Here is a 12,120-nt window from a genome sequence, read left to right as displayed (position 1 = left end):
ACTCCTTGGCATCCCTGTATATCTGATGAGACACAAGACTGTCTAAGAGCCCTAGGTGTGGCAAGGCTGGTATGCACAGCATCGTTCATCATTTGACACTGTGCTAGGCTGTTTCAGTTCTGGTCTTTGACAGCAGCAACTTACAAATTCTTTACTACACAACACATACCTGTGCTTCCACTTCAGTGAGACTGTAAGGCGGAGGTCCTCCCCTGGTCAGCAAGATCCTGTTCAGTGCTTCCCTGGACATCTTTCCAGGCAGATACAAACTCAGGGGGAAGGGAATCCTTGAGGCAAACCATGGCTTTGTCACGCTGCAGTAATTTTCAGCCTCAACCCAGAAAGTGTGCAGCTGTATCAACACAAGGAAAAATATGACTAGAATTTGAGTAAGGATAGTAGACATCTCTTAAAAGTTTTGTGTAAGATCTTATCAGAGAAGCAGAAGCACCAGGAATTATTATAATTTAAGGCAATGAGGCTCCAGAAAGGATGATACTAATCCTTTGAGTGTATGAGTATATAATTAAGGCAACAGCTACCTTCCATATAAAGAAAAACAACAAAGATATTACACAGACCTATACGCATGTGCATAAAATTACATACACACTCATGTTTACGTATATATATACACACACACATTTATACACACACACTGTACATAGAAAATACATTAGAAAAAAAAAAGGCAGGCGTACAGGATCAGGTTTGAACTTTCTAGATTTTTTTTGTGAAATTTTATATAAATCTTAAAACAAAATATATTATGAAATCATGAATGCGAAACCTTGCGAGTCAGCTGACAAGGCTAGCCTATGATATCATCTGGTCAGAATATTTTTTCCTGTACAAACTGAAGTGAAAGCCATTTGAGAGATTCAATGTCTGGGGATTTTTATAGCTCTACTATACTTACACTAAATTAGTGAGGGCATGCGGCTACATGTTATTTAGAACTGAAAAATGAAACTACAGATGGGTATTTTAATTTCTCAAAAGTTCCAACCAAACAGTTCAAAAGGCTTCTGCAGTTGTGCACCACATATCTGACATACCACATCTTACTCAAAGCTTTTTCAAAAAAATCAAATGAAACAAAAAACAGCCACAATAAGCTGTTTTCAGGATGCTGTTTCCCAAAAAGCATCTAAAAGAAAAAACATTCATAGGTGCCCTTTTAAAATGTCTTTCATGAATTATTATTACTTCACACCCCACAAACATACACTTCTTTCCTTTCAAAAGTTGCTAGGCGGTATTTCCAAAATTGGACTAAAAAGGCAAACACATTCAAGCCAAGTCTATGGCTAAGCGACTTTAAAGTCCCTCCCATTGAGCACCTCCTGTAGCATTCACTGCCAAAAATTATGACCATTATGAAGTATTTCTCAATATTTACCAGAGCAGGAAGCAGTTTCTCTTCAAGCAGTGCAATATATGCCAGTGTATCAGCTCCTTGTTTTGCAGACAATTCATAATCAGCATTATATTTCTATGAATTAAAAAAAATTAAAATACGAACTACAAATAGCGGTACACAGAACTTTCCAAAAAGGTGATCAATGTAACCCGAAGTTGATTCAAACTTAACAGCTATCAAGTTAGTAAATATAACAGCATTTCTGGGGACAGAAAGCATGTGCTCACTAGAATTTACTTCTTCAGGCCAGCTATGTTAAGCCTCCTTTCTTCTCCCTTTTCCACTTTTCCATTCTTAGATTTTTGGGCTCCCCCTATTCCCAAAATAACTCTTTGTCATGGTTTTGGCCAGATTGGCCAATCAGAGTGACAGATGGCCCCTTCCCTCTCTCTCCAAAGAGAGCATTGTGTTTCCTTCCCATTGCTTTCCAAGCAACTGCCCAGTGATACAGAGGCAATTTTTCACTACTTGGGGATGTAGCAAACCTCTAGCAAGTCCCCATCTTCATTTTTGAAAAAACATCTGGCACTTAAGCTGGTGTAAGCATAAAAAAAAGTCAAGCATTCCCATCTTTTGCTTTTAAGTACCATTCTAAAAGTTTAGAAAATGGATGCTAATATAAGGGACCAAATGCACAGCTAAATTAATGCAGTTACCGCTGACTGAGCTTTTAATTCTGACCCTGGACCCTTTTAAGATATATTAAAAAGGCTGATAATTTTTTTTTGGGGGGGAAGAGATTTGCTTTATGAATCTAGAAACAAAGGGTCAGTGCTGACCCTTAGATACCTGAAAAGAAAGCATATTATTGTTATACTTTAACTCAAAGAGGGTTTTCTTTCCCAACATTAAGGAATCTTTGGTATTCAAATGGCTATGAAACGTCTGAATTTTAAAAGAAGGGTCTAAAATCCCATCCCAAATGTACAGTTTTCAGATTCTGTTTTTCTCCCCCCAAAGATCTGAAGTTTCACTAACATGGCATTCATCAGATAATCTTCTCGACTAGGCAGGAACTGAATTTCTAATGTAAAGGCAGAATAGTGGGTTGGAGGACCATCTTAGAAATAAAAAGATGCTGGCATGCTTTATTAGACATCTTTGTACTTTATGAAAAGAAGAAATAGTATAGCTTTATTCTTTGTGAATAAAACATTAAGAGATCTGCAAAAAGCAAGCGAGAGTTGACTACACAATAACATCATGTGCATCAAGAAATGCTTGCAGACATTTTTACGCTACTAGCTATAGAAAGATTAAAAAGAATGTTGTATATATTATCCTTCAAAAAAAAAAGAGCACTAGGAGATGACTACCCATTTAAGCAGTTAAAACCACATGTCCCAAACTGTGATATTCAAGGTCTGCAAAGCCATAATGACGTTAAAAATGTTATAATTAAGAGCAGGGTGTTCAATGAGAAACTGCTCAATTAAGGCTAGTTTGTTGTCCTTTTCAATGAACAGTTTTCTCCTGCCTATTTTTAAAATCTTTCACATAACTAACAATCAAACTTTCAAACAGCAATCTGCTATCCAGTATTTTGCAATTCTCATACATGTATGAAAAACAGGAAAGCACTGGGTCTGACCTGAGTTCCAAGTTTTGGTAAGCCTCTATCAACATATACAAGGGACATGTAGAGTCACTACAAGGCAGAGAAGACAAATCTTTTGAAAGAGACCTACCTGCTTTCTTAAGAAGTTTAGTATTTTTGCTGGCTGAGAAATAACAATGTCTTCTGATATCAGGACTGGTACCTCTCCTAGAAGGCATAAATAATATAGTCAACAATTTATATGGATGAGTTCTAACATAATTAGAAAGCTATCAGTGGCTTCATTTACTTTCCTTTTCTCCATAGCATGCTCTGATCTTCCAACCATGTATGCATAAACTATGTTTTACATAGCAGGGGAGTTCCACCAAGGTCACAAATACATTTAATGTATTGTGGCCTTCACTAATAACAGTACATTAAAAAGGGCTCACATCAAATCAGACTGAAGCAAATGTCTTCTGCTAGATTTATGATACTTTGAGAACCAGGCCACTTGCCTGGATTTCAGACATTCATCTTAAGACAAAAATTCCAACCCAGTCCAACTGCCCTCTCAACTCATTCACCTCTGGGCCTCTCCTTCCTTCTACTCCAATTTTTCCCTGCCCTTCCCCTCCAAATCCATTTTAACCACCTGTTTTCTATAGCCTTGCTACAAATACTGCCCAAGCTACCACTGCATAACTATGAACTGTTACAGAAAAAAGTATTTCCCCTCTGCCAGAAGTGTACTGGTCAGCCTTTACTCATCAGATTGCTAGATCAATGACTGTAGAGTGTAAACTCTGTAACAGGGGCTATCTTATATTATGTTTGCAACATAATTGCCACAATGAGCCTAACACAACTATGCTGCTAAATACTATTAAAGTATCAATTATCAGCAACACTTACTACTTGGAATTTTTTTTTGTACGGATTTTATGTACTTTGACTGTGAAGAAAGGCAGTGAACTTTCGGCAAGTACAGCCACCTAGTTCTCGGTATTTTCTGCTAACACAAAACAATACACTGAAAAGCAAGAGTCAAAGGCACAACTTCTGCATGGATACAGTAATGCCTAAACTGATGATGGAGTAAATGTAAATGACTTGTGTAAAGAGTGCTTTAACACTACAGTGATTTTACCTCTCTGGAATACACCAAGACAATAACTTAAATGCTGAGCAAACAGATAAGCAATGATTAGAAGTATCCAACATGAAAAAGTCCTCTCTGATACGTTATCATCAGCTTCTCTGGCAAGAATGCTGTTAGTCAAGCCCTTTAACTCAGCACAGTACTAAACATCCCTGCTGGTCCAAGTTATATTCTCTGAGACTCACACTCCACTTCAAACTGTACCAGCCCATTAAATCACATATAATTAAACACTATTTCCATGCACAAGTCTAGTTACTATCATTATACATACACAAAGTGCAAAAAGCTTAAAAATTTGCTTTTGCTACAGCATCAGTTTAGACTACCTGACAGAAACGCTTGGCACCACAGCTTTATTGACTGTCCGCTGCTTCACCCACACATATTTTAATAAAGTGTCCTTTGAGGCACTTTATTTACGGGTCCCATTATTTTGTTCCCACAAATTCATCACGCTTGATCCTGTAAAGTCATTTATCGACGTATCGAGAAAGCAGGAAGCCTTCAGTGGGGTGGGTTACACTCATGAACGCAGAACCAACGCAAACAGAGAAACTGGAACCCGCATTTATAACGCGGCTATGATGAGAAGAATACAAAAAAAACATGAAGACAGTACCTTTCGGAGCTCTCCAAGAGTTACTTATCGTATTCACTATCAAGGGAGCACCAGAAAATTTGGCATAAGCCTGCAATAAAGATTGGGGGACAGAGGGGGGGAAAATCCAGTCACTATGTGGACAGAAAGCGTAAGACAGCACTTTTAAAAGTTGTTTTAAACAGCTTCGGGCACTGAAGACCGACTAAAAGCAAATGCGCCTGCCGGCGCCTTTGCTTTTAGTCGGTCTTCAGTGCCCTGATGGTGTTTCTAGGACAAGCCGCCCGCCGAGGCCGAGGCCCGGCAGCCCCGCGAAGGCACGACGCCCTCAGCAAGGGCAGCGGCCCGGCCCACGGCTGCGGAGGCGAGGGAGGGACCCCCCGCTCGGCGGCCAGGCGGCTCACTGTCGGGAAAAGAGCCGGGGGTCGCGCCGCCCCGCCAGGACAGGCCCCGCCGCGGCCCCAGCCGCCGCCGCCTCCCACCCCGGGCCCAGCGCGGCGGCGGCGGCGGTGCGCCCCTCGCCCGGCACCGGCCCGGCGCCTCAGGGCGACAAGGGCGGGCGCGCCCCGCGGCGGCGGCGCCGCCTCTCCCGCGGGGAAGAGCCAGGCAAACCCCGGGGAGCCCTCCCTCCCTTCCCCCGAGGGCGGGTGGCGGCCGTTACCATGACGGTTAGAGACTCCGGGTGCAGGGAGGGCAGCCCCCAATCGCCTCCCCAGCAGCTCAGCTCCATGGGAGCCGCCATCTTGTCCGCCGTTCCGCGCCGGCCCGGATAGCGCGGCGCTGCTGCCCTCGCATGGCGGCGCCCGAGCGCCCCCGGCCGCCCCTCGGGAAGGGAGAAGGCGGCGGGAGGGGCCGGCTCCGTTCCCCGGGACCGTGTAAGGGTGTCTTGCCCTTCCGCGGATCCGCTGCCAGGGCTGCCCGGGAGCGAGGCGTCGCTGAGGGGAAGGGGCCTGAAGCTGTTGCCTGGTGAGGAAAGGCCGCCCGCCCTCAGGCGCCGTACTTGTGAAACAGGGCGGGTTAGGCCGCCGCGTCGCTGAACCCTAACGCCCCCGGCTCTGTTGTCATACACGGAGCTGTGACTTTCCACAGGAGAAAAAAAATAAAATGTGGCTTTCGATCCAAGGTGGAGAGCAGTCGTCAGCAATTTGGCTTCAAAAGTAAGGAATGCTGGTCAGACGGTGCCAGTTCTAACCTTACCAGTGCTAACCCATTCGGTGTGGGGTTTTGTACTGTAGGCCTTTAAGGGCATCAAGTTGTCAGTTGTTTCGTTTCAGCATTCATGCAGACGTGCCAGCAGATGTGCCATGGTACATCTAAATACTAAGCCAAGTAAAATGTTTCCATCCTTCCCACACAAGGAAAAAATATAACAGGCTGACTTGAAAAAACAAACAAACAAAAAAACCCCAAACCAAAACAGAAAACCAAACAAAAGCACTGACCACCCTTATTCAGGTCTTCTATGCATAAAGAGATGAGAAGGGCAAAGCTCCATGTGTCCTCCCCCACGCCCTCCCGCAAAGATCCGTGGTGTCAGATCTGCATGAAATTTGTGTCAGAAAGCATCATGATAAAAATCTATGACACTGATCTGAGATCATTCTTCTCAAGTTTATGAGGAACATGGAAGAAGAACCATGTACCTTTTTTTTTCCTCAGAAAAAACACACCACTGGCAATGTTAACAGTAACAAATTTTTATTTTTATGTTTTTTTAATGACTACGTTTCATTTCTCCCTGTAAAGAGGTACATAACGTGTATATTCTTAAGGACGCTTTTGCTCTCTGTTTTTTCCTACAGGGACCAGCTACCTTCTAGTCATTCTGTCCAGGTACTTGCTTTGGCCTCTTCGCCGAGCGATTGCCTCACCAAGATGTGCAAGCTCTGGAGGCAAGGGTGGCTCCTAACAACTCTCATCTTAAACATTTGTTTCTATAAGGAGTATGAGCCAGCTTATGTCTGTTCTTAAGGAAGGCTGCAAGAAGGCTGAGGGAGGTAAATAGGAGAGTAAACTTTCTTTGCATTGCCTTAGGGCCCAATTAATCTCTGTGCTGTTGTGGAGCCCTGAGCAAAGATGGAAAAAAAGGCAACCTGCCTCTTCCCTCCCCCATCCAAAAGCTCTTCAGGAACTTTTTCCTCTTGGTTGCCTGGGTGGAATTCCTATTAGTGTAAATGAAAAGGAAATAGGTGCATTGAGAACGCATATATGCCTTGACTTGAAAAAGTGTGGCTTCAATTTGTGTTTCTGAAAAAGCAAAACTTCTTCTGAAACCCATGTTTGAAACCTTATGTTCTACAAAATTTTTATGAACACGTGGCAGGATCAAACACAGAAGTGTCGACATAAACATGGAAAGATGTGGTTTAGAGTTGGTGCTTCACTTGCATTAAGATTTCTATATTTTAATTGCCCACGAATCCTGATTTTTAATCACCCATATAATTCCATAAAAACAGTGCGTGTCCTGATGCATATTAGGAGTAAAATATGAAAGCTGAATTAAGCAGCAGGGATTCCTTGCTGCTTCCCCTACCCCATTACTTGGAATTCGAACAAGTCACAGACACTTCTGTAAGGCAAAATCTATAATGCTGGCAGCTTCTCTGTATTCCTCATGCTTGGAATTTTATTGATTTATGTAAAGCAAGCAGGACAAATATTTTAATGGTTGAGGTTTACTTGCAGATCCTGTATAAAAAATTACAGTCATACATTTCTGTAAGACACTTCCTTACAAAATGTTACCGGCTTTATGAAAATTTCTTGAAAACACAGTGTACAATAACCGTGTTTTGATTCTTAACCAAGATATTAGCCTCCAGTAAGTTAAGCTGGAGTTTGTACTTCAGAGGATACACAAGAGTGAAAAGGCAATAGCTAGTATTCCATTTTTTTTTTTTGACAATGACAATTAGAAGGTCAAATAGCCCCCTTCTAACAGCAGAAAATCTTTATACTTTGTGAAAACCCCTTAAAGAAGGTTGTGCTTGAGCACAAAATCCCCTTCAGTCTGTAACATACTCCAATAATAAAAATCAGCACAGAAAATTGCAGTGACCTTTATGTGTACTGGCTAAGTTCATCTAAACATGGACTTAAGCTTCTGTTTATATACATTGTGGACTGGTTCCCTTCTATTATATTGCATTCTGCAGCATGCTCTATTTGACAAATATTGCTTCCACAGGCATTCTCAGTGAATAAGTATGAATAATAAACAGATGCAGAGCAAAAACTGAATATGGCCCTCACAAATCTAATACTAATGAGTATACAAGGCTACAAACAAGATCCTTCTCCCATAGGGTGAATCAGTATCAGTGCAAGAGACTCCTCTGTAGCTAAATCAGAAGTGAAAAATGATAAGTTAGAACTATTTCATAAATATTTTTGACAGATAAGGGACTTTTTCAAGAAAACATTTTGTATGTTTTGATAAACTCAAAAAATTTACATAACAAATGTTTGTAAATAATTGATAGTGTTCCCTTAGATATGTGTAAGCAAAACTTTACTATCCTTTTATCCCTTTTTTTGTGTGTGTGCTATAGTCACTGAATACTTTAATATGGAACTGTGATGATTTTACAGACCTTCGTGATGTTTTTGTGTCAGGCATTTAAGTCTGTGTTTTCAAAGAATGCTCTTTGGTGATGAAGGGCTTCTGCTCTAGATAGTAGAGGAACACCAGCACTGCTGCAGTGTCTGTGCTGTCTCCATGCTTTAGGCTGGTGATGAATCTGGACTGAGACTTATTTCTAGGGAGCTTGTGCTACTGTAATTCCTTCCTTCTTCCTTTTTTTGTTCCATGTCCTTGCCTCCTGCTCTGCTCCTTCTTAGCATCCCTCTTTCTCCCTGCTCCATAGCACCCTGCACCTCATGCTCTGTTTTCCTCATGCCACTGTGCAGCTCTCTGCCAGGCTGCTGAAGCACCACCACGTCATCCTGCCGCTTGCCACTGCAGGGGCGAGGATGGTGGGAGTGAAGCCAAGAAGTTTCTTGTTGTGCAGAGACATATACAAAAAAGCAGCGGGGTAAGAAGGAGGAATAGCGCTCTGCTGGGACACGCTTGGATGTGGGGAAGGACCCTCCAGCCTGGCAATGGGCAGCAGAATAAATGAGCAACTAAAGGAATGGGTCAACACTGACACAGAAACAAGCTGAGTAGTAGGGTGTCTTATAGGATATATGCCATGTAGGGAGGGCAACTAAAGGGTATATGAACATTGACCAGCTAAGGTATTTGAGAATCCCACCGGGCCTGTGTTGGAGAGGAGCCCGCTCCGGTGCTTCGTGTGGTGTCAGAGCCGCTGGGGCAGAGCCTTCGCAGCCCTAGCTCTGCAGCCTGCTGTGTCTTGCCTGGCACAAAATGAGCCCCCTGAGGGCTGCTCTCTTCTGTGCTCATTAGCTGGATACGCCAAGCCTGACATGACTGAACATTAATCAACACTACTTTGCGGACCTAACATAAAATTTCCCTCCCGTTGTTGCCCGTCTTTTTATGATGTGAATAATACCAGACAGCTCCAGCGATTCCAGCTGCGTGCTGGGTAGCAAGCTGCGAGGGGGGCAGCCAGGGCATCCTGGGTTTCTTCTGGGGTGACAGCAGTTCCTCCGCAGGACTGAGGCATGCAGAGAGGCACAGGCCAAAGAGGGCTGTGCAGCCAGTTGGGAAGCCCACCACGTGCTGTCACCTCCTGAGCGGGAGAAGTGCCTCGCAGCTCTTCTCCTGCCACAGTGTCCTGTGGGAGATCCTTCTTTGGCGAGCAGAAGGAACAGGGCAGGGGGGTGGCCTGGTGAGTGGTTTCCTGTGGCATGGGGGAAACTGGCTGCGCAGCTGTTCAGCCCCAAAGGGGCTTGCTCCCTTTCTCCCCTGCTTTCTTAACATCAGCAACACAGAAGCTGGAATGTTCTGGAGTAGAGGAGAAACAATGGGATAATGACATCCTGGGGCCACACACAATACTGAAAATTGTTGTAGTTGAGAGCACATTATTTTTTCTAAACTGACTTCAGTTAAGCCATCAGGTTTGGGGGTTTGTTAAGACAAGTAACCTTTTTCAGTAGCCTCAATCCATCAGTTTGAGCTGTTGCGATGCTCCCGAGCTCTCTAATGAAAGAGAGGAGCAGACGATACGCTCCTTGCTTTGCCAGTCAGAGTCCTCTAAAAACCCAGTTTGCCCCAGTTTACAATCTGCACGACCCCTTTTGGCAAGACGCTTTGGTTAGGAAAAGCAGCTGAGTTAAGCTCCTACCGCGCCCAAGCCCTCACACCGGAGCATCCCCACCCGTTTTTAATTCAGTGCTGTGAAACACGTTCCAGGGCTCCTCGCAGGGCCGGCTCCAGCCGCGATCCCCCGACAGGTGCAGCTTTGGCTGGACCTCGCCGAGATCTCCGACTCTGCCCGGGCTCGGAGCCCCTAACCCACGCCGTGGGTCCTTCCCCGCTCGGGCCCCTTCCCTCCCACCCCACACCTCGGCCCCCCGACGGCACGGCGCGGCCCCCGCCCGCCGCCGGGGCCGGGGCAGCCCGGGCCAATGGCCTGCCGTCCTGCCGCACTCCCTCCCCGCACCGGGGCCGCCCCCGTTAAACGGTGGGGCGCGGAACAGAGAGGCGCGCCGTCCTCCGCCGCCCTGCCCGGCCTGTGGCCGCCATGGGGTGGGAGCACGGCGCCGCCCTGCTGCTGCTCCTGCCGCTCGCCCTGCAGCTCTGCCCCGGCCGCGCCGCCCCCCCCGCACCCCGAGGTAAGGGTACCCTGCTCCCCTCGGTCTGGAAAACTTTTCTTTCCCTTCTTCTACTCGAGGCGGGTTCGGCTTTGCAGAGCCCCATCCCCTCCGCCGGGAGGGCAGCGCAGCGGGGCTGGGGAGGCGCCAGCTCCGCAGGTGCGAGGGGAGCCGGAGCTGGAAATGGCCACGGAGCCGCCCCGGTCCCGCGGGAGCACTCACCCGTGTTTTGCTACGCCGGGGTCGCGGTGGGAACTGGAGGAGGTCATGGCATAGCCGCTCCATCGCCCCCCCACCTCCCCAAAATCATCAAAAAGTGGCCTGGTTTTATATGGGTGCTCGGAGGTGTGTTGAACGTCTGAAGAGCATTTTTTGAGTTACAGGTTCTGATAAATGAGAAGCAAATTGCAAAGCTGTGAAAACTCATTGTGAAAAATCTCATAAAGTGCATAAGAAAACAGGTACCTTCTAAATCCAGCATTACTTTGGCAGTATTATGCACGTAGTAAGTCGGGAGCTGCTTTTACAGCATGTATAAAGTGAGTGGTATCACTTTCCAGTAGCGGCTTGTGACTGGAACCAGTTCAGCCACTGAGTGCAGCAGTTAGTGTAACTTGGTGCCACTCCAGGAGCCTTAAAGCTGCTTCTGGTTCTCTCTGCGTTTTTAACCCCCTCCATTGTCTTACGAAATAATGTTTGATACTTTAATTGGTTATTCCTTAGTTAAGTGAAGCAGGTCTAAAAGACAGCCAATCAGATTAATTTAGGTGCATTTCCAAAAGCCTTTATTAAAGTCCTTCTTGATGTAAAAACACTTCAGAAAATTCTCATATTGAGAAGTAGGGTATTGCCATATTTTAAAAAATAGAGGCAAATTTCCAGTGTGTTAGGGACAGTGGCCAGTGAAAGACCCCACTCTCAACACATGAAATTTTCACCTTCTTACAGTCAGAAATCATTCCAGCAGGGGTAGAGTTTCACTCCAGGTGTCTAAGCCATCATTAATTATCATGAAAAGTGCTGAACAGTGGTGGAGCAGTGTTTACATTTACGGTTATTATGATTCACTGTGACTGGAAGAGAACCTTGGAGAGTCTCAGAAGGCGGATGTGACATGGCAGCAGAATTAAGGGAAAGAAAGGGTCTTTTATTTTGAGCTCCAGCCTCTGATGTGCCGCTGATTTCATTCCTCCATGCCTCCTCCTCTTAGGGATTCCCGTCATGTCTTCTAGCTCCCATCTAAAGAGCTAGCCTTGATGGTTTGGGGCAGATCTCCAAAGAGTAGTTTGCCACTGTCTCAAGGTGTAGCTGATCCCTTGACAGCATTTTCATAGGAGGGTGAGCAGCTCCCTTCACAAACCACAGGAAGCAGGTGGGGAAGAGAATTCCTGGTCTGTCTCGCGAGTGGGCTCGGTTTAGCCCCGTAGGTATGCACACACGCGCTCGTGCTCAGAGGCATGCCTGAGTCCTCACTCTCACTGCACGGATTGAAACCAGCTGCTCATGCCTTTCAGCTTCAGCAGTCCTTTTCTATCCATTTGTTTTCAAGTCTGCCTTTCTGGGGAGAGGAACAAAAAGATGAGATTCTTCCAAAAATGAAATCTGAAATCCTTGTGGATCTTTTTTTTTTTTTTTTTTATTTTTTCCAAACAAGCTGTTGTCTATAT

At 45.2% G+C, this 12,120-nt stretch overlaps 2 protein-coding genes across 3 annotated transcripts in view; one reads left to right on the top strand and one right to left on the bottom strand.

Moving 5' to 3' along the window:
- MTX3 (metaxin 3) overlaps nucleotides 1–5,563 on the bottom strand; it is a 9,493-nt gene extending 3,930 nt beyond the window's left edge. Inside the window, exons 1-6 of the mRNA XM_074568861.1 lie at nucleotides 5,388–5,563; nucleotides 4,748–4,817; nucleotides 3,112–3,188; nucleotides 1,403–1,495; nucleotides 170–352; nucleotides 3–22 (exon numbers count right to left, since the gene is read on the bottom strand). Coding sequence (XP_074424962.1) covers nucleotides 3–22; nucleotides 170–352; nucleotides 1,403–1,495; nucleotides 3,112–3,188; nucleotides 4,748–4,817; nucleotides 5,388–5,468 — 524 coding nt within the window. The 5' untranslated portion in view covers nucleotides 5,469–5,563. The remainder of the gene's footprint in view (nucleotides 1–2; nucleotides 23–169; nucleotides 353–1,402; nucleotides 1,496–3,111; nucleotides 3,189–4,747; nucleotides 4,818–5,387) is intronic.
- Nucleotides 5,564–10,317: 4,754 nt separating this feature from the next.
- The window catches only part of THBS4 (thrombospondin 4), a 42,588-nt gene continuing 40,785 nt past the window's right edge, over nucleotides 10,318–12,120 (top strand). For both annotated transcript variants that reach the window (XM_074568893.1, XM_074568892.1), the window contains exon 1: nucleotides 10,318–10,474. In XM_074568893.1, coding sequence (XP_074424994.1) covers nucleotides 10,384–10,474 — 91 coding nt within the window. In that variant the 5' untranslated portion in view covers nucleotides 10,318–10,383. The remainder of the gene's footprint in view (nucleotides 10,475–12,120) is intronic.

Source organism: Larus michahellis, chromosome Z, assembly GCF_964199755.1.
Source record: "Larus michahellis chromosome Z, bLarMic1.1, whole genome shotgun sequence".
Taxonomy (NCBI): domain Eukaryota; kingdom Metazoa; phylum Chordata; class Aves; order Charadriiformes; family Laridae; genus Larus; species Larus michahellis.
The sequence above is the reverse complement of the archived record's forward strand: the minus strand, read 5'-3'. Positions and strand labels throughout refer to the sequence as shown.